Below are 23,174 nucleotides of genomic sequence, written 5' to 3'. Positions count from 1 at the left end.
GAGTGTCAAAGATAAACACAGCTGGACATTAGTTAGAGCAATAAGAACACACTTAATTCAGTAACTACTGACAGTTCAGGAAACAGCTGAGCTCCATTCTGATTTGCGCAGGGTTGACTGGGTATTTTAAAGAGAGAATGGGAGGGGCGGCAAACGGTTGCTCGGCAGAGTCAGAGAAGTAAAAAATTACAAAGGATTGATCGTCTAAGTGCATTTAGGCTGTGTCTGCTGGCTGGCAGTTATCAGAGTTAGGATTCTGTCTTCCCACGGTCTGGGAGACAGGCCCCTTCCTCCTGATGATTACATTTTAAAGGAATGACTCTCAGTTCCTTGAGAAAGACTTCTGAGTTGTAAGAGATACATATTCCCAACTGTAAATCCTTTGTAGTAAATGCACTAAGAAACGGAGGTCAGGGGCCTTTTTGTCAGGGATTAGCTAGAAAAAGGTAAATTCTCCTGGCAATGATGATCTTTCTCAGGCAGGCATTTTAGTGGAGGGGCTGGGGTCATCCCAGGAGCATGGCCTTATGCTGCTAAAAGCCATACTAGAGTTTGGCCATCCCCTAGTGCAGAGGTTTGGATGGAGTTTGTTATATGCTGAAAGTTCTGCAGTTTTCAGGGGTCTAGAACACCAGTTGAAGAATTTGTGTTTACTGAACAAATTTAAGTAAATTTAGTTTCCTCTACGCTGAAAGGAAGGGGGTCAGTTAGAATGCCTTAGTGCCTAGACACAGCCAGGAAACAGGAGTAACATCCCCAATCATAAATTTCCTTCCCTAGGTCCACCTGGCTATTCTTATTATCAAGGACAGCTGTACTTCCGTCCTCTTAAAGGCTAGCCTCTCGATTTGTGAGTAAGAGACTTTATCTCCTTACCACAGATATTTTGATTTTTTTGAAATAGTTCAAAATGGATCAATCTATTATAAAATGGTTAATATTTTCATAATATCTACTGCAGGATTTGGGGCACTATTAAAAAGGGACAGGTCAAATGTCTCTTACCCAGGGAATAGTACCCAACAGGGCAGCGTTTCATGTCATATGCTTTCATCTATACCATTTATCTCAGTTGTTATGTATTTATTTATGATAATTTTTAAATATAGGTCATGGAAACTTTGTCTTATTCATCATTGAAAGGCCAGCACTTACCACAGTGACTAGCAGCTATTAAATAGATTCCAAAATGATCAACTTAATGACTAAATGAATGAATGACTTTCCATCTTACCTTGTCTTTTCTATAACATTGATAGTATAGAAGTGCTATTTAATAGAAACATGGTGAATGAATGTTTGCAAAATGTCATGGATCTCGAGTTATGTTTCAGTGACTCTTCTTCTCTTTGTAGATTCCTTACCTATTCCTACCTCTTGGCCTTCAACGTGTGGCTTCTGCTTGCACCTGTTACCCTGTGCTATGACTGGCAGGTGGGCAGTATTCCTCTGGTAGAGACCATATGGGACACGCGGAACTTAGCCACCGTCCTTCTGGCAGTTGTGATGGCCTTACTGAGCCTTCATTGTTTAGCAGCCTTCAAGGTAATTTTCTTAAGATTCAAATGAATTCTACATTTCAAGAGAGATACTCTATACTCAGTAACTCTTTTTTGCAAGGGGGTGTGGGTCTAAATTGAATTTACTCGTTCATCTAAAAAACTTTGTGTATTTAAAAATTTTCCAGAAAGGTAATATATATTTTAAAGACCTTATCAGGGTGAATAGACCAAGGTTACAATGTTTGCAAATGAGAAATTTTTTTCTTGCAGTGGTTGACTCATTTTTGACCTAATTCGTTTGATTTCATGTAATGATAAATGAGATAATGATAACATGTTCATAAGTGCTTAAATATGGTTAAGATTCTGCTTACACTAATAAATGCCTGCCTGAGTTGGTTGGGTGATTCTCACTTCAAAAAAAAGATAATAGCACAAAACTTTATTAAAAGTTTTAATATTGGGAACTTGGAAAAATATTGGAACGTGGAAAAAATTATTAAATGTAACCATTTCAAAAATGATCAAAGACAGCAAAGAACTTGAAAATATTTACTTATTAAAAACTGCTACTGCCTTGTGTAAGATGCTTCTTGCCTGAGGATATTCCCATCCCCCCAGATCTAGTGTTAAAAACTCACAGGTTTACGGGCTGGAGGTGGCTGATTTGGTTTGGGAGAGTAGCAGAGCACCTAGCAATTTAAGGGGTAGATTTTGGAAGCAAGAGAGCTGTACAAGGGCTGAGATAATACACTCTCCACGCATTCACGGATGAATGAGAAAACAACATGTGCACGTGGGACATCCTAGAAAGAGCGAGCAAAACTGAAAGCCTGGGGAGACTTACTTATTTGCTGCAAATTTGAATGAATTCTTCAACACAAATGCAGGTTGGGCGGCAGAGGGTGGAAGTTTCACTGGCTTTAGTTGTCTGTATATAACCTCTGATGAAATAATTGGCTGATCATAAAGCTATGCAGGAGGAAGAGAGATTCGCCAGAGATCCAGGCAAAAGAAAGAAAGAAACAAATAAAACCCCACTAAGCAAAAATTTCAGCTCTCTACATAAAAACAGATTTTTCAGTTTGAATCCAGGCAAGTTTATCATATATTAAAACAGGAAACCATCAAATTTCAGAAGAACAAAATAGAATAGAGAGTCACTATAATGTATGACACACAATGTCGGGTTTTTAATTAGATTACTGGACATGTAAAGAAATAGGTGACCCAAAGTCAGGAAAAAATAGTCAGTAGAAAATGGAATAGAATTCAGATTCCAAAGATAAACTCACATTTACAAGCTTAACTGATTTTTGACAAAGTTACCAATGTAATTCAATGGGGAAATATAATGTACTGAAATAAAGAATTATCTGTAAGGGAAAAATGTGAACATTAACCCTTACCTTATACTATACACTTAGAAAGTATTTCTAAGTGGATCATAGTCCTAAACAAAAGAGTTAAATAACACCAAAAATTCTAAAAGGAAATAATAGAAGAAAATCTTCTCGGTAAGGGCTACCATAACTACCCTATTTAAAATGAAATCACATACCCTGTGCTCCACATCTTACCTCCCTTTCACTTAACTTTTTCTTCACTATACTTCCAGTTTCTAAAATGCTATATAATTTTGTTATTTTATGTAATGTCTGTTTCCTCCAACTAGAGCATAAACCCACAAGGACAGAGATTATTTTCTGTTTTGTTCAATGCCATATTTCTAACATCAAGAGTTTGTCACATCCAATATTTGTTATCTAAATTTTATTGTTTGCCACTCAATATACATTATCTAAATGAATAAAATCATAAAAAGTTAGAAACTCTATTTTGATTTTGGTATGCAGAACTTTTTGCTTAAGTGAACTATATTTAAAGCCTAAAAAAAGACTGTGCTCAATACCAGTGTGAAATGTTTGGGAGTCAATATGAGGTTTGTTTCATTAGCCTTTCAGTGTGGTTTGACATGCCTGCTATACTGGTATTGATCTGCAAGAGCAAATGTAGTAGAGTGCTGGACTGGTATGTCAGGAAGGGGTTTTCTTGACTCTCTCCCAGCTAACTAAAGGGAGTGGTGCGTTCCCACAGGCTGTCACCTTGGTCAGGTTATGTTAAAGCTGGACCTTCATGCTAGCAGTAAACCCCTGCACATAGGCGAACCTTGGCCGTCCCCAGAGCGTCTGTGGTAACATGATGAATGAATGGAAACTTCCTTGTTGGAAGGCTGTTAATCCTTTTCTTTCATGGAATTTGTTCCAAAATCACTTTACTACATCAGGAAAAACATTAGCAAAGCATTCCAGCTGTGGTGATAGTAAGATTTAGCTCTTCTGTGATGGCTTTCATCTTGAAAATTCTTTGCGAACATTAACTAAAGCCTCTGGCAATTCTTGGAGGCTACTTGCACTTTCTACATTCTCTTCTTTCAGAGTTTGGAGGCAGAGGTTTGGCATCTAGCTCATGTTTACGTGGCCTTGCCTCTCTGTTCTTGATCTACTTACACATTGGAAGGTCTTAAAAATCAGATTCTCCTGCTAATTCGTAAGCTCTTGAAACTGAGATAATCTTGGTTATTCTATGTGGTGATTAGTTACTAAGGACATGATCCTAAGGGCTCTGACTCCAAGACAATACACAGTAGAATTAAGATTTTATGAAAATAGAGGTCTTGCTTTACCGACATTTTTCTGTGCTAAAAAGGAACAGTGGATGAAATGTTTACAATAATGTCAGCAAAATAAACACAGCTCTGTCCACCTAGAATATTTCCAAATGATGTGTGTATTGCATCAATGTGTTGGATTGAAATTACTTTATAATCCCTGGCTATTTCCTTAAATTTTGAGATAGTGAGTCCATATGATACATTACCAGGGGAAAAAATGATTGGATAAACAAGCATAAACATTGAGTCCAGGGAATCATGGAAGATATTTCTTTTATTTCACCTTTGATGGATTCTCAATCATACAAAGGCCACCCTGGCTTATATTCAGGGGAGAGCATGTTCTTTTTAGCCTCACTACTTCTTCCTCTTTAATTCTCTTAATGTTGATTGAGTGTCTACTTGTTGCCAGGATTACAGCAGGGAACAAAATGAAGGTCTTGCCTACATGGAGCTTACAGTTAAACACTTAAAATTTGTCGTTACATGCCAGGTGTTGGTAAGGGCTGTGAGGAGGTCAGGGCTGACCTCACAGATATTATGACATTGAGCAGAGATATAAAGGAAGTGAAGGAATGAGCCATTTGGCTGTTGGGGGAGGGGTATTTCAAGTAGAAGGAAAGCAAGTGCCAAGACCCTGAGGCAGGAAAGTACTGGAGTGTTCACAAAACAGCAGGGAAGCTGACACAGCTGCAGCAGAGGGGTCAAGGGTAGAGCCAAATGAAATGATGTCCAGGAGATGATGGAGTGTGTGTGTGTGTGTGTGTGTGCGCACGCGCAGGATCAAGCCTAGGTCTTTTAAGCCTCTGCCTACTTTCTTTTTACCTGCCATGCTTTTTCCACAGGGTCTCTGGCTCTGTTAACCGTTGGATGGTTTTGTCTGATTTTCTTGTTGATAAGGTCTGGCCATGGAGGGGAACGAGATGGGGAAAGAATTCAGGTCCTTTGTAAAGAATTTAGATGTTTCTGTGTATGTGTTTGTGGAAGATAAGAGGTGAGGGTTGAAGGAAAAGGGCAGCCTTGGAGTCCATAAGGCATCTATAAGACATACAAATCTTTCTTTTGCTAATATTAACCAGATTTGGGGAGGGCATAACTTTGGGGCGGGCATAACTTTGGGGCAATATATATGCTTACAATCTTTGTTTATCCTCCAATTTACCAAACTCACTTCTTTCATCCTACCTTGTTATCAACTAGGGCACTGGTGGAGGGGGATATAATCTACCCTGATACAATTGTATTTACACCTAATTGAATTTTTTCTGGAAAATATTTTGACTTTACAAAGCAACAAATTACCACATGTAAGAAATAAAAGAGCAGTTATTTCCCAATTCCCAACCACGCCCCAAGACCCACCCTCTGCAGGCCTGCTTTGAACATTTGTCCTTGTACATTTTTACACTTATTGAAAACAAAAACAAATTCTCTCTTTTATACAAGTAAATTAAGTTACACACCATTATAAATCACAGACCCTTCTAGGCCACTTCCACAGCCAGTTGGAGTGTCCCTCTAGGTAAGCAGCTCAGAGAACAGATGTCTGAATTTTGACAAGCTTTTGTCCAGGGTTGAGTGGGAGAACTAGGGCTCAGAATCTGAGGGTTTTCTTTCTCTAGAAATAATCACAGAATTAATTTAAAGATTGTTTCCAATTTGTCCTATTTTCATGGCGTAAGAAATTTAAGAGCTCAGGGAGTAGTTTATTATTTATCATAAAAGAGCTCACTTGCATCTTTGAGAATTTAAATGTGAAATTTCTCTTATTCTGTGCCTCTCCATCACCTCCTTCTATTCACACCCTTTATTCACGAGGAATACATTTGAGCTTATATTACATAATGTAGAGAACAATCTAGAAACTCATTATTGGATTGAATTCTTTTTAACAATGAATTTTAAAGTGAACTAATTTGCTCTCACTCATTGTGATGAGGATAATCTCTCTGTTGGAATGTATGTACAGTAGAGACACAGAGCACTTAAGCCATGGAGGCTGGTTATTCCATTCTCTCCTATGAATAGTGAATGTTTATATACCAAGAGAACAATAGGCCGAAAATGTACTTGGGTTTTTCTTACAGACTGCGCCAATAGTCATCAGACTATTGACTTGCAATAAAATAGTGACATATGTCAGGAATGTCAGGAAAGTTTGGATTAATTTGGATTGTTTACAGGAGTTAATACCGTTGGTCCTACTCTTTATACTTGCCCTTTTCCCATGTCCTTTAATGCGATTTCCTGTGTTACAGAGGAAACACCACTAAGTTATATTTAAGAGTAATTTATTTGTTATTGATTCTTTATTACATTCTCACAAGGTATCTTGAGATGTTAAGATTTTTTTTATATCTTTTATAATATCGGGGCATGCTTGTAAAAAAGTAAAACGTGAGGAAAAAAGAGGAAAGTTAATGATACCCAGCTTTCCCAATAATGACCTCAACAATGAGATGTCTTTTGAGAACAGACATTAAGCAGTGGAGGTCCGCTCCCCCAGGTATGAGGCTTTCAGGGTTGGTTTTGTTTGTTTTTTTTGTTTTCATTTTCAGTAGAGGTCACAGCTTTGCCCCAGATTTTCCATTCATAGTCTTCTACATCATTCCCTTGAAACCAGCACAAATCTTCGGCTACGTCTCTGGGCCCTGGAAAACAAGTCAAGTTCTCAGGTCTGCAAAGGGATGAATGTGCAGCCTGACCAGTGGAGGTGACCACCAGTGACAACTTGGTGGAAATGGAGAGGCGGGATGGAGTGGGGGTCCTGCATCTTCTCCTTCGGGAGGTGGCTGTGTTCTTCTCTGAGATTTCCCTTCATGTTCCCAGCCTTGCTCTTGACTAGCCTCCATGCTAGTGTGTGTCACAGCCTCCAGCAGCACACTCAGTGAAAGAGCAGACAGATGGACAAGTGGAGACTGTCAGCCTTAGATCTCTCTTTCAGTAAAACGCCCACACAACTCAACAAGGAGGAAAGATCGGAAAGTGATTATTTTCTCGTTGACATTCTTACCTCATTCCCAAAAGTACTTGGAACAGAAGGAGCTGATGAGAATAAGCATAGTACAATAGGGCAAACCAGGAGATGGCAAACTTTTCTCTTTCTTTTGGCAAAGAACCAGATAGAAAATATTTGAGGTTTTGTCATACAGTCTGTCACAACTATTCAACTCCACCAGTGGCGCATAAATTAGCTGACCCCTGCTGTAGAACATTGTACTACCATAGATTCATACAGTTGAACTGAACATGCTTTCAGATTTCTGGAAATTACTTTGCATTTAGCTTAGCCAAATAGTACGTTACGGTATTATTGTGTCACATAGATTGCTGTGGAATAACTCTTTTAAATTCCAGAATAGCCATTTTGAAACCTGGTAAAATAAGCATCGTGTTGTAATATTCCAAATGGTAAAATAAAATTGAACGTGAGGAATGAAGGTTTCATTTAATGGTTAATGGCTTTGTGCCAATATTAATGGGGTTTTTTTCTTTTCTTCTGGCCTACATTTTTCTTTTCAGTTTCCATTCTCTGGAAGCGTCATGTTCTCCATCCTTTGTCCTCAATTCATGAGAATCCTCCTCATACTATTACAGGTCCAATCTTTCCAGCTCATTTACAACCCATCCTGTTTGTCCTGCTTTGGAACCCCTGCAGTCACTGATAGAAGAGGCCCTGTGATGTCTTGCCATGGTCCATCTGTCTGTGACCACCAGTGCTTTGGGAGGAGCCATTGTCTGGGATGTCTCTCTGTCTCAAATTTGGCCAGCCTAGTTGATCCAGGCTCTTCTCACTTCCCTCAGCTGGCCTCTCCACCTGCCACTTTTACCTGTGGTGATAATGTCCTGCTACCAGGTCACAGTTTTCCAAGGCAGTACCTGTAGTCAATTTTGGCCATGCTCTAAAGCTGAGATTTCTGTTTATGTCATTTTTCTGATGAAAGTTGGAAAATGAGCTTACCACTTCATCAGATGTGACATTGGAAAATGGAGAAGTTGAATTTGCACCTTATTTTAAAATGGAACCCATTTAAAGATCCATTGGTACTGCCTCTTCCCACATACTTTTACATCACTGCTTTGCCATACATGATACAAATTGTGACTTACATTCTGTCACTCTAATTTCATTTGGTAGTCTACTTTAAATTCATGACCAGCAACTTCAGGTGGGAGCCAGGCCCCTGCATGTAAGAGGCAGCCCAGGTGTGGAGGAGCACTGCCCCAAGTTCCAGATCCAGAGTCCCGAGACTGGGACGAGGGGAGGCTGCAGAGTGGAGTGATTAGCGCTGACCTGAGTCAGGCCAAGCTGTGCCCCTGACCCGTGTGATCTCACCTTCTTCAGCCCTGTTCTTGCACCGTAGTTAGTTATTGTGAGGTTGAACCATGGCAAGCCACGCTGGACACTCAGCACAGTGGCTGGCATGTGGGAAACACTGAGTACCTGACAGCTGTTTTTGTAGTGCTTGTCACCATCACCATCATCGAGCAATCGTCACAGCTCAAAGTCAGGAGCACAATAAGGCCTCTTGTTTCCATTTTGTAGGAATAACCAGTCTTGAAAAAAGGTAACCCAGTTGACTGCTTTTTTTTTGATTCTGTGTATTTCAATTTACAGTCATGCTTTAGATCATCAAAAAATATTTATAACACTGCTGAAGATTGATCCTGCCCTCCCACCTCCCTTTATTCCCCCATCCTAGGTAACAGAGGTTTAAATTCTTGACCTAAGAGCTAAGAGTAGTAACATACTTGCAGGTGTTTAATGTTTAAGCATATTTTGGAATTTGGAAGTAGATATGTTCAAATATCATATAAGGGCAGAATCCTAACATAAAACTACTCTATCTCGTTCAAAAAATGAATGTTTATCAAGAGAAAGAGAATAGTGACAAACGTCACTGACTTATGTACAAATGAACATTGGAGTTATCACCTAAACCTCCAAACTATAGAAATATGATAGATGTTTTTAAGGGTATTTGAAAGTTTACCAGAATAAGCAAGATACAAGAAAAGATTCATTTTCTTTTATTGTTGTTCTTAAAACCTGTTACTGTCATTACCAGATTTCTCCATTCCACTCAGTGCTGGGTATTGGAACAAAATAGCCATTGGAGAGGCATCTTTTTATTCAGTGGCTACCTGAAAATCAGAGGCCCTTGTGCAGTCTTCCCAAGGCATTCTTTGTTGTCTATTACTAATATGTCGCCTGGGAAGTCATTTTTCCTTGGCTGCATCCGAACCTAAAGCAGATCCTTCTCATGTTCTGTGTAGTACACAGTTCGGTTGCACTGCTCTGCTTGGCTTTTGATCTGGGCCTGGCAGGAGCTTTTTCACATCATTAAATAATTTGTTTTATTCCTTGCCTTCACATGGCAATTACATTTTCACAAGTCACACTCTTTAATAAGAAAATGACTTACCTACCCCTCTGATGTTTATACCTTAGATGGAAGACTCACTGAATTTATTAATGGAAGAATTTTAGATAGTTGCATAATGGAAAAAAGGAATTTTCAGGCATCAGTAACAGCTTTATTTATTTTTCTTGATTGTATGCTTTATGATTCTCAGCAAGATTTTATAGTCTGTATTATTATTTGCTTTTACTCAGAATAATTGTCACCTTTTGAGTGATAAGCTTAATTTTTAACACATTTTACTATTTCTTTTAACTTAATGATTTATACTCTCATAAAAGCAACTCATTACCACTTAGCCTTGCAATGCTTCTGATTGTTTTAAACTCTTAAAAAGGTCAAAAGACATTTTTGTAACTCCTGGAGCCATTCTGTCATTATTTCCATTGAGAATGTGACATTTCTATTTAAAGGAGCACACCCTTTCCATATTGTTTGAAGAAAACCATGAAATACATAATTAGGATGCCCAAAAATAAAAGCAGCTAAAACAAGTTCCTCTAAACAGAAAACCCATTGGAAATGCTTATTGCATTGGAAAATACAAAGGAGACTGAAGTGATTGATTGCCAGATTCTCTAGGTGGTTCACTGTAAGTACAAAGCCCAAGGAGCCTATAAAGGAGTGATAAATGCAACGTGGGGAGAATCAATCCCCTCCTTAAAAACAAAAAAACAAAAAAACTAAAATGCCTTACTTTTACACATGCTTTGCCTAAAGAGGCAGCATGGAGTATTAGAAAGAAAACGAGTTTGTCATACAAGCTTTAATGTTTCTGTATTTCCATTATTACACATCAAAATGTTGACAATAGGGTCTTCAAACTTTGTTCTCACCTAAAATATAATCAGAATGAATGAAATAATATATATGGTACATGGGGTTGTTCAGGAAGGCAAGTGCTGTATAAATGCATTTCCACATGGTGTTTCAAGTCAACATTCTGAAATTTAACTCCTGAACTTACCCGTTCATTGTTTCCCTGACCGTGATTTCCCACCTTCGTGCGTCCTACTAGTTGCCCAAGCCAAAATTCTTGGGGTTTTCTTGTTGCCTCTCTGTCTTGCTCGTTAACATTACAGTCAACCCATCAATAAATCCTGTCAACTTTTGTTTCAAAATATGTCTAGAATCTGACCACTTCTCACTGCCGTCACTGCTATCACCCTGGTCCAAGCCATTCTCTCTCACCTAGATTATTGCCATAGCCTCCAACTAGTTGGCCTGCTTCTACCCTAGTGCCAGTGGTCCAGACTATTCTCAGTACAGTGACTACCATGATTCTTAAAAATGTAAATCAGATCCTGTCTTTCTTGTACTTAAAATTTTTCAGTGGCTCCTTATTTCTCGCAAGTAAAAGTCATAACATTTATAATGGCCGAAAAGGTTTTACATGCTCTGTCCCCATTATTTTTCTGGTTTCTTCTTGAACTCATTTCTTCCTATGAAACGAATACTGTGGCTGACTTCTTCATCTCTTGCAAGTCTTTGCTTAATTGCCACCTTCTCAATGAGGCGTACTCTGTCCACCATGTTTAGAATTGCACCCCCCTTCTTGTCCACCCTCCTTATATTGCAGATACCCCTCACCAGACTATCTTTTTTTTCCCTCTATGGAAAGGCAGCGTTTTTTGTGTGTGTGTCTGTTTTGCTAACTGATGTATGCCAAAGAACCTAGAATAGTGACTGGAAAATACAGAGAAGATGGAAGTTATTGATTGCTAAATTCTTTAAGTGATTGCCTGTAAGCACAATGCCCAAAGAGACTAAAAAGAGAAGGCAATAATACATATTTGTTGAATGAATGAGTAATCAGTGATGGTGTTTTACCAAGGGCCTCATTGCTGAGGTTGGAAAAGTTACCAAGAATACTTTGAGGAAGCAAATTATTAGGGGGAGTGTCCTCTAGTATCCTTGATGCTCCTGTAGTTTGTGTGTCTCATAGGTAGAGGCCAGGGGTCTGAGTAGCATGACCAGTCTCAGTCAGCAGCCACATATATAGCTGTGTGTTGGAAATGGAAACTGGTCTTAAAAGCTGACAAGGTATTTAGAGACAAGCAGAATAAATTTGTAAGTGCAAGAAGGTGCATTTAGAGAGGGAAAAGCCTAGAGGAAATGATAACGTATTCGATATTTAATTTATTGATCATTCATTTGTTCCCAAAAATATGCTGAGTACGGAGAATAAAAATAGAAGTAAACCCAGTAGCTACCTTGAAGAGCTTGGTTTTCTCCACTTTCAGTCCATCCTACCAGCTCGGAGAGAATTATTCTTCTAAACACAGATATGCCTCTCACCTGCCAAGAAACTTTCCTGCTCTTAGGACTTATCCTGGCGGGAGCCAAGACTATGCTGATGGGTGGCTTGATAAAGTTCTTTAAATGTATAGTGATTTTTTTACATGGAAATCATCTATTCTACATCTACGAAGGATGAGCGACAGAAAATGTATTTCAGCTGTAGCATGAAGGCTATAAAAGAGATGTAGGGAATATTTGGCAGACAGTGAGATGATTTTGGGGGCAGGTTATAGAAGCTCCTAAGATGGAAACTTTTCTTTTTAACTTCATTCTGCTTGAGCAGTTTATACCAGCATTTCTCAAAATATGTTCTAGCATCATATAGGTCATTAAGTAAGGTTACTCTAAATAAAGATCCTGCATTTCAGAAGCACTAGGTTTAGAGAAGTTAAATATATTTTTCTTTACTGAGGGACTTCACAAAACCTTTACTGTGCTCTAAGCAGCCTTTTGAGTTTTTTTTTTTTTTTTTTATTGGAGTAAAATTGCTTTACAATGTTGTGTTAGTTTCTGCTGTACAATGAAGTGAATCAGCTATATGTATACCTATATCCCCTCCCTCTTGGACCTCCCTCCCACCCCACCCCCATCCCACCCATCTAGGTCATCATAGAACACCGAGCTGAGCTCCCTGTGCTATACAGCAGGTTCCCACTAGCTATCTGTTTTACACATGGTCGTGTATTTATGTCAAACCTAATCTCACAATTCGTCCCACCCTCCCCTTCCCCTCCGTGTCCACATGTCCATTTTCTATGTCTGCATCTCTATTCCTGTCCTACAAATAGGTTCATCTGTACCATTTTTCTAGATTCCACATATATGAGTTAATATACGGTATTTGTTTTTGTCTTTCTGGCTTACTTCACTCTGTATGACAGTCTCTAGATCCATCCACATCTCTACAAATGACCAATTTCATTCCTTTTTATGGCTGAGTAATATTCCATTGTATATATATACCACATCTTCTTTATCCATTCATCTATCTTTGGACATTTAGGTTGTTTCCATGTCTTGGCTATTGAGTTTTTAAATGGGGTATATAGTAAGTGGCATTTCTCAAATTTATTTGAATTTGGAAACTTTTTTAGGGCCTTCTTGCAGGATCAATGTTGTGATAGCATGTTTTGGGAAGTATTGACTTGGAGGTATCAGGGCTGGTGGCTAAGTGAATTTTGAGAGTCCATTCTTGAGCAGTGTTTAAACACTTTCTTGCTGCCATACATGTACCTTCAAAAACAATAGCCACCACCACAGCATCAACAAAACAATTTTCATATTATTATCCCTATAGCAATACCACCTGAAAAAGTGAGACGTACAGCCTTGGAACAGATTCCTGGAGACTTGGTTTTCATCAGATTGAGGCTGTAATTAGAAATTTGGATGTGGGTATTTGATGCAATGACTGTGATGGCTAAGGCTCATGATGGGATGAGGATACTGCATGGCCATCCATCAAATGCCATAGTTTGGGGAAGTGAGTATTACCTTGAGTAACTGATTCATCCATATATGAAGTGACAGTTTTCCAAGTGAAACCAAAGTGACATGGCATGTATCTCTGCACATGTAGTACTCCCTGTAACTGGAGAAAGCTAAAAATTGTATCTTTATTTGCTTCACTGTTGATTTAAAAAGAAGGTGCTTGACAGAGTACCTCTATGCCTTACCTGAGTGGAAAGCGAGCTGTCCTTCCTGCAGAACATAAGTCCTTTCATGGAAGCTTCTTGTAGAAAGGCTGGAGGACAGAGAAAAGACTTCCTGGAGCTTCGTGATAAGCCAGTGTGTGACTGTTTGATAATAAATGGTTGCACTTTTGGCAGAATTTCATGTAAAGCCTGCTTTCATTTTTGTGTCCTGTCTGGCTCTGATTGCCAGAGGCCAGCAGTATTTACAGAAGGACGGCAACTTTCCATGGCCAAATTGGCCTAGTCAGTTTGTGACCCAGCCCCCTGGCATTTGGTATTAAAAAGCGATTAACTGGGAAGAACATTTATTAACATCAACCTCCCTGGCATTGCCTTGAAAACTGTCTCCATTCCAAGGCACCACAATCCCTTTTGATGTGGATGACTTTGGCCAGTGAACTCTAGTTTTCTGCCTGTTACAGATTTGGGTACTCACTCTGACAGTGTCTTTGCTTGGGGAATAAGTCAATGCCAAGACTTGTTGGAGAAACACTTTCACCCTTTGTTTTTCTGTCTAGAAGATTTTTTTCTTTTACCTTGTAAGAATTTCCCAAGGGAAAAATGACTCTCAATTAGTGATACATGGTCAAATTCTTGCTTTTATGTCAAGCCTTATATAGATCATATTATGCTGCTTCTCTCTTAGCTACACTTTAGAGATTTATGCTGTTGCTGTTTGGTGGAAAGCAGGCCTAATGAAAAAATGATAATAGGTGTTGGAATGTCTGAATTTGGAAAATTACAAGTATTTGATACTATTTTAAAACCTAGAGGCTTTGTCTCCATCCTTTGTACATTCATTAGTCCATTAAATTTGCCCTTTTAGGCTGTGGTAGTTAGGCTGTTCAGTTAAAGGTTAGGGAAGATGCACAGTTAAAGGTAAGGGAAGAGCATTACTTAATCATGTCAGTTACTTGTAAAAAAGAGCTTTTAACAACTTTGATAAAAAAAGATGATCCACTAGGCTTTTATCACCATATGATTCAGAATCAGGAAAGTGGGTCTTATCCAATGAGATCCAACCTATTTTGATTATAGAAGGTATTTTAATTTTGGATGAGTACATTGATGGAAAACAGGAATCAAATCCATTATTCATAGCAGTTACTTCAGAGGCTCAATTGGACGAGTAAAAATCCCTTTTTTTAGCTGTTAAGAGAGAAGCTTACTAAATTTATTATTACTTTCATATCTTATAACCTTGAAGTAAGCCAAACATCTCTCTGTAATTTGTTTGATAAAGTAGGATGAATTATGGTCTTTAAGAAATGCTGCTCTAAAATATTTGCATCTTTACTGTGTGAAACTGTGTGGGATTTTTGTGGTTCCTTCTCCTTATTCATTTTAGATTACAGAGGGAAGGGACTGTCCTCTGTGTGACAATCCCAAGTGGGTAGATGAATCATACTTCTGAGTGAGTGTGACTCATGGTGTGAAAAAGTAAAAATCTTGTCTCTTTCTTAACAGAAAATAAGTCTATAGCATCCTGCTTTGGAAGGTTTTGGCAGAGGGACATCTTAGAAATATTTAAGCGGTAGTCATAGGTAGAAGACCACTTCTGCCAAGTGTGTATATTTTCACAGGAACAAAACTATTTATGAAAATGCATCTAATTTATCCTCTGCCTCTTGTTTCCTCATCATCAAAGCTAAATTCACGCATGACTTCATTTGCATGGTTAAATCCATCCTGGTTCTTAACTGAATTCTTACAGAGGAAAAAAATTGGTTAACTGCACCAGCCTCCCTCCCACCTAAGGTCACTTTATTAAGTTATACTTCTTTTTTTTTTAAGATTTTTTTTGATGTGGACCATTTTTAAAGTCTTTATTGAATTTGTTACAATACTGCTTCTGTTTTATGTTTTGGTATTTTGGCCACGAGGCATGTGGGATCTTAGCTCCCTGACCAGGGATCGAACCCACACCCCCTGCACTTGAGGGCAGTCTTAACCATTGGACCACCAGGGAAGTCCCAAGTTATAGTTCTTAACCAGGGATTCGGCGGCATTACCTGTGTCATCTTTGTTTCACTAGCCAGAGCTGGATGCGGGGAGCATGATGGAAGACCTGGACCACTAGGTGGTGGCCTTTTCCCCTCTGTGCTCTGGACAGGCTCTGGGCACAAGACTGAGCTTCTGCTGACAGTTTTCTCTCCTTGGTCCCACAGGCCCCCTGTCCAGTGCACCACTGATTCTTCTCTGGACAGGGCCTCCCCTGAAGGCAGAGGTATCTAATGGGGGTTCTGATGCCTCCCCTCAGTTCCTCCTTTCTCCTGAGTCTACCCAGATAGCTTTAGTCTCAACACAGATAAACACGTAGCTCTTAGAGCTACACTACTGTTGTGATTTTCCAAATCCACCCTCCTGAGCGAATACCTGATATAAATATGAATATCACAGATGCTACAAGAGTAAGTGGTTATCAGAGAAAGACAGATACTGTATGATTTCTCTTACATGTGGAATCTAAAAATACAACATACTAGTGGTTACCAGTGGGGAGAGGGAAGGGGGAGGGGCTATTGAGAGGTAGAGGGCTAAGAAGTACAAACTATTATGTATAAAATAAGCTACAAGGATATACTGTACAACACAGGGAATATAGTCAATATTTTATAACTAAATGGAGTGTAACCTTTCAAAATTATGAATCACTATACTGTACACCTGTAACTTATATAATATTGACCAGCAACTATACTTCAATTAAAAAATAAATTTAAAGTTTTTTAAAGGTTAAAAAAAAAAGGAACAAGTAAGTGGTTATCACAGTATTACATTCCTGCAAGATTTAGACATAAACAGTTGAATATTAAAAATGGAGTTTAGAGCAATAAGCTCCAGAGCATGTGTAGATTTAAAATTTAGAAGGCTTTTGTCCACTCAGCTTATTCATTACGCCTCTGTGGTCACTAGAATATGAATGTTCTGTTATTTTCCTTAATAAGAGGGCGATTTCATCACAGTATTTGATTTCTTATGTCAAAAATAATCATTATCCCCCCTCAAGTCTTCTTAAATATAATTTTGACTTACAATTCAGTAACTAAGATCAAATAAATTATGTCTTCCCCTGTTGTGGCTGTGGACATGGACATGTCCGCTCTTCCAGAGGCTGGTTGTCAGAGTGAGTAGGTGGGCCACCTGCAACCATTTACTGAAACAGAATAATTGATAAAGAACCCACGTTCCATGCAGCATATCCTGCTGCATCCCTGCAGATTGTAGAATACTCGTGTCGGCGTTTATCTGGCAAAGGGACTCAGCGGTGAGATTTCTGGTCTAGCTCAGCAGTGCCTTACTAGGTAACCTCCAAATTGCTGGGTCTTATCTGCTCTGTGGGTTTCTGCTACAAAACTAAGAGGCAGCAAAGGACTGAAATCACCCCCCCCATGCACACACTTGACCTTGCCTTGGGATCCCAAAGCCACATGGACTGTGGGGAAAGGACAGACTTTGGGGTGAATCAGACCTCAGTTTGAAACCCTTGTTTCTCACTAATTGGATCAACTTAGATAAGTGTCTTAAGCCCTCTGAGCTTCCAGTTCCTCATCTATAAACTGGGGATAATTACCTACATCGTAATATTATCATGAAATGTCAGTGGGACAGTCTCAGTCAAATGTCTGGCATATGGTATGTGCTTGAGAGACGCTTGTTTTTCCTTTACTGTCTACCATTTGCAGCTTACCAGGTTACTTTTATTTCCCCCTCTGCATGAGTCTCTCCCATAGCACGTGTGTAATAATTTACACGTTGAACACGACCTTAGAAGAGATCTTGTCTTGCCCCTACCTTTCATCTCTCTAGTCGTCCTCACTTTTTTTTTAAATACACATGTTTCTAGTGCTTTTTCCATTTTTGTTCAGAACCACAGAGAGAGAGGAAGAAAGGTCATTCTCTACTTCTCCCATGTCTCCATAAATTCCTGTAATAGTTTCATTCTAATCAGGAAAAGTTTTATTGAACAACATTTTTCTAATTTACTTAATTCCCTTAACTCCTTACTAGTACTTGATTATTAAAATGAATGGTGACATTCACAGAAAAATAGACAAAATGAAAAGGCAGAGGACTTTGTACCAGATGAAGGAACAGATAAAACCCCAGAAAAACAACTAAATGAAGTGGAGATAGGCAACCTTCCAGAAAAAGAATTCAGAATTATGATAGTGAATATGATCCATGACCTCAGAAGAACAATGGAGGCAAAGATCGAGAAGATGCAAGAAACGTTTAACAAAGACCTAGAAGAATTAAAGAACAAACATCTAGAAGAATTAAACAACAAACAAACAGAGATGAGCAATACAATAACTGAAATGAAAAATACACTTGAAGGAATCAATAGCAGAATAACTGAGGCAGAAGAACGGAGAAGTGACCTGGAAGACAGAATGGTGGAATTCACTGCTGCAGAACAGAATAAAGAAAAAAGAATGAAAAGAAATGAAGACAACCTAAGAGACTTCTGGGACAACATTAAACACAACAACATTCACATTATAGAGGTCCCAGAAGGAGGAGAGAGAGAGAAAGGACCCGAGAAAATATTTGAAGAGATTACAGTCGAAAACTTCCCTAACATGGGAAAGGAAATAGCCACCCAAGTCCAGGAAGCACAGAGAGTCCCAGGCAGGATAAACCCAAGGAGAAACACGCTGAGACACATAGTAATCAAACAGACAAAAATTAAACACAAAGAAAAATTACTGAAAGCAACAAGGGAAAAACGACAAGTAACAAACAAGGGAACTCCCATAAGGTTAACAGCTGATTTCTCAGCAGAAACTCTACAAGCCAGAAGGGAGTGGCATGATATATTTAAAGTGATGAAAGGGAAGAACCTACAACCAAGATTACTCTACCCGGCAAGGATCTCATTCAGATTCGATGGAGAAATCAAAAGCTTTACAGACAAGCAAAAGCTAAGAGAATTCAGCACCCCCAAACCAGCTCTACAACAAATGCTAAAGGAACTTCTCTAAGTGGGAAACACAAGAGAAGAAAACGACCTACAAAAACAAACCCATAACAATTAAGAAAATGGTAATAGGAACATACATATCGATAATTACCTGAAACATGAATGGATTAAATGCTCCAACCAAAAGACACAGGCTCGCTGAATGGATACAAAAACAAGACCCATATATATGCTGTTTACAAGAGACCCACTGCAGACCTAGGGACACATACAGACTGAATGTGAGGGGATGGAAAAAGATATACCATGCAAATGGAAATCAAAAGAAAGCTGGAGTAGCAATACTCATATCAGATAAAATAGACTTTAAAATAAAGAATGTTACAAGAGACAAGGAAGGACACTCCATAATGATCAAGGGATCAATCCAAGAAGAAGATATAACAATTACAAATATATATGCACCCAACATAGGAGCACCTCAATACATAAGGCAACTGCTAACAGTTATAAAAGAGGAAATCGATAGTAACACAATAATAGTGGGGGACTTTAACATCTCACTTACACCAATGGACAGATCATCCAGGCAGAAAATTGATAAGGAAACACAGCTTTAAATGATACAATAGACCAGATAGATTTAATTGATATTTATAGGACATTCCATGCAAAAACAGCAGATTACACTTTCTTCTCAAGTGCACACGGAACATTCTCCAGGATAGATCACATCTTGGGTCACAAATCAAGCTTTGGTAAATTTAAGAAAATTGAAATCATATCAACATCTTTTCCGACCACAACGCTATGAGATTAGAGATCAATTACAGGGAAAAAACGTAAAATGGTGTTTTTTGCACTAGACTAATATTTTCCAGTCATGCCTCCTCTAAAGTGCCTTTTAAAAGATTTTTGCTTTTATTTTTCTTTAAACATTTAAAACACACACTGAATGTGACACATATTTCCAAATAAAGTTATGAATTAGTTTATTCTCACTTGAGTAAAACAATATGAGAGCTTCCCTCTTCACCTATTTTGATCCTGAAACAACGTAATTGTGTGCTCTTGTGAAGATAAGAAGTTTCAATCCCAGGATCTATTGTTGGCAAGAAGATTTAGACTATTGATTAAAAACAAATCAAACGGGCTTCCCTGGTGGCGCAGTGGTTGAGAATCTGCCTGCCAATGCAGGGGACACGGGTTCGAGCCCTGGTCTGGGAAGATCCCACATGCCGCGGAGCAACTAGGCCCGTGAGCCACAACTACTGAGCCTGCGCGTCTGGAGCCTGTGCTCCGCAACAAGAGAGGCTGCGATAGTGAGAGGCCCGTGCACCGCGATGAAGAGTGGCCCCCGCTTGCCACAACTAGAGAAAGCCCTAGCACAGAAACGAAGACCCAACATAGTAATCAATCAATCAATCGATCAATAAATCTTTGAAAAAAAAAAAAAAAAACAAATCAAACAAAAAACTCTGCAAAAAAATAAAGTCCAGAACCAAGGACCAGAAATCCAAAGTGTCGTTTTATTTTTATTTTTCTTAACATCTTTATTGGAGTATAATTGCTTTACAATGGTGTGTTAGTTTCTGCTTTATCACAAAGTGAATCAGTTATACATATACATATGTTCCCATATCTCTTCCCTCTTCCATCTCCCTCCCTCCCACCCTCCCTATCCCACCCCTCTAGGTGGTCACAAAGCACCGAGCTGATCTCCCTGTGCTATGCGGCTGCTTCCCACTACCTATCTATTTTACATTTGATAGTGTATATATGTCCATGCCACTCTCTCACCCTGTCACATCTTACCCCTCCCCCTCCCCATGTCCTCAAGTCCATTCTCTAGTAGGTCTGTGTCTTTATTCCCGTCTTGCCACTAGGTTCTTCATGACCTTTTTTTTTTTCCTTAGATTCCATATATATGTGTTAGCATACGGTATTTGTTTTTCTCTTTCTGGCTTACTTCACTCTGTATGACAGACTCTAACTCCATCTACCTCACTACAAATACCTCCATTTCATTTCTTTTTATGGCTGAGTAATATTCCATTGTATATATGTGCCACATCTTCTTTATCCATTCATCCGATGATGGACACTTAGGTTGCTTCCATGTCCTGGCTATTGTAAATAGAGCTGCAATGAACATTTTGGTACATGACTCTTTTTGAATTATGGTTTTCTCAGGGTATATGCCCAGTAGTGGGATTGCTGGGTCGTATGGTAGTTCTATTTTTAGATTTCAAGGAACCTCCATACTGTTCTCCATAGTGGCTGTATCAATTTACATTCCCACCAACAGTGCAAGAGTGTTCCCTTTTCTCCACACCCTCTCCAGCATTTATTGTTTCTAGATTTTTTGATGATGGCCATTCTGACCGGTGTGAGATGATATCTCATTGTAGTTTTGATTTGCATTTCTCTAATGATTAATGATGTTGAGCATTCTTTCATGTGTTTGTTGGCAATCTGTATATCTTCTTTGGAGAAATGTCTGTTTAGGTCTTCTGCCCATTTTTGGATTGGGTTGTTTGTTTTTATGTTATTGAGCTGCATGAGCTGCTTGTAAATCTTGGAGATTAATCCTTTGTCAGTTGCTTCATTTGCAAATATTTTCTCCCATTCTGAGGGTTGTCTTTTGGTCTTGTTTATGGTTTCCTTTGCTGTGCAAAAGCTTTTAAGTTTCATTAGGTCCCATTTGTTTATTTGTGTTTTTATTTGCATTTCTCTAGGAGCTGGGTCAAAACGGATCTTGCTGTGATTTATGTCATAGAGTGTTCTGCCTATGTTTTCCTCTAAGAGTTTGATAGTGTCTGGCCTTACCAAAGTGTCGTTTTATGAATGCTCTTATTTTAATCTCCCTTCAGCTCTGTGTTCATTAGTGCAGCTGGCAGAGCTCCTCAGTGAAGAAAGCTTGACGTGGGAAAAGCAGTGTTTAAATTGGCTCAGAGAAAATAGAGTGTACAAATCTACTTTTGTCTCCGAGGAGGTATAATTTCTTCATTCATTTCCCCTTTAAAAAATTTTTCCATGTGCATTTATGAGTAAATTTTCGGGCACATGAAAATGAGGAAGTGATATCACCAGCTTGAACCAAGGAGCGTGTGGGTTGGCACCTATGCCCTTGAGATCCTGAACCAAAGCTATTTGCTCTCCCAACTTGGCTTATTTTGTTGATTTCAGACCAGGGAAGAAAAAAGCTGCAAGTGGTACCTTTCCATGCTTACATGTGAGATGCGAATTGTGTTTATGTCATGGGTGGACTGTCCTTCAGCCTCTCGTACTGTGGCACTGTGGCCACTGGGCCTAACTTAGGGTCCCGGTTGACTATATAATCATCAAGGAATTTGGCAGTTGCGACTGAGGCTCTGAGAATCAGCTTTCAATTTTTCTTATTCTCTCTACCCTTGAGACTATCCCAAGATTCCTCTTGCCTCCTGCATTACTGAAATGGAGTTCAGATTCTAGATCTTGTTGGAATCATTAAGAAGTGGTCTGTTGCATTTTATATTGTAATAGCAGTAAAAATTCAAAACTTTCTCTTCTCCAGCTGTTGAGAGATTGGTCTCAATATCATTTGCCAGATAAAAGCTCTCTTAGATTAGTATTTGTCTTTACTGTTTTTATAGCACGTTTAGAATTTTCTATAATCTAAGTGGCCTCAAAAAAGGGTGGTTCACCCAAGGGCTGAGACTTAATGGAAATACAACAGTGCAAGAATGGGACCGGGTCAGGAGTGGTCTGGAGCCAGCTCCTAATAGCGCACAAAAGCCAGTGTTCTGACCCTTCTTTAGAATCCACATCTCTGCTTCCATCCGCACCCCATGCTCTTCCACTGTGGTCTATTAGTCAGAGCCCTGGCAGGATACACAGTGCACGGCCAATGGGGTGATTGAAGAGTTTATGAAGGGACCTTTGCAGTGATGTGCGCAGAGTGGAGCTAACATGCCAAGGGACACCTACCAGATGGCCTGAAGGGTCAGAGGAGGGAACTGTCACCAACACCAGGTGAGAGCTGTGACCATGGAGAGGATCCCCAGACAGGAGCTGTGCCTGGAGACAGGCAAACTGAGCCACTGTCAGGCAGACGTGAAGCAGGGAGGGGCTGTAAAATTCAAAGGAAAGTATAGACAATAGTGAAGGTCAAGTAGACAAGAGGGCACCCCGGGGGGGGGAAAAAGAAGTTCAAGGTACATTTGTGCAGAGCTTAGACAGAATCCCATTGCCCCAAACAGCCAAGCTCTTTCTCTCTCTCTACTTCTGGCTTGCCCCTTCCCATGCTGGTCTTGTTAGTGTTCTGAGACCAGTTCTCCATCCATTTCATGCAGTCTGTATTATCATCATTTGAGAGCATCTAAGGGCTTGTGTAGATTCAGAGCTCATGATGTTTTAAATAAACCTGAGCCTCTGATTTGCTCAAGTGGAGACTCACCGATGCATTTCCTCTGGACAGTAATAGGGGTTTGGGGCTTCAAAAAATTCTTAAAATATACAGAAGCAGCACAGGGAGAGCCCAGGTTCCGTTTTGCAGGAAGGAGACCTGAAGTCCTGTGCAGCCTTGAGGAAAGTTTCTCACAGAAATAACGCAATACAGTTTTGCTGATTTGCAGTTGCAGCTATTGTGAAGGACCCAAAGGTCTCAGGCAT

At 39.3% G+C, this 23,174-nt stretch overlaps 1 protein-coding gene across 2 annotated transcripts in view; it reads left to right on the top strand.

Moving 5' to 3' along the window:
• The window catches only part of TMTC1 (transmembrane O-mannosyltransferase targeting cadherins 1), a 265,227-nt gene that overhangs the window by 148,614 nt on the left and 93,439 nt on the right, over positions 1-23,174 (top strand). For both annotated transcript variants that reach the window (XM_082352064.1, XM_082352063.1), the window contains exon 8: positions 1,356-1,545. In XM_082352064.1, the coding sequence (XP_082208190.1) occupies positions 1,356-1,545 (190 nt within the window). The remainder of the gene's footprint in view (positions 1-1,355; positions 1,546-23,174) is intronic.

Source organism: Balaenoptera borealis, assembly GCF_965194805.1.
Source record: "Balaenoptera borealis genome assembly, chromosome: 13".
In the NCBI taxonomy this organism is placed as follows: domain Eukaryota; kingdom Metazoa; phylum Chordata; class Mammalia; order Artiodactyla; family Balaenopteridae; genus Balaenoptera; species Balaenoptera borealis.
The sequence above is the reverse complement of the archived record's forward strand: the minus strand, read 5'-3'. Positions and strand labels throughout refer to the sequence as shown.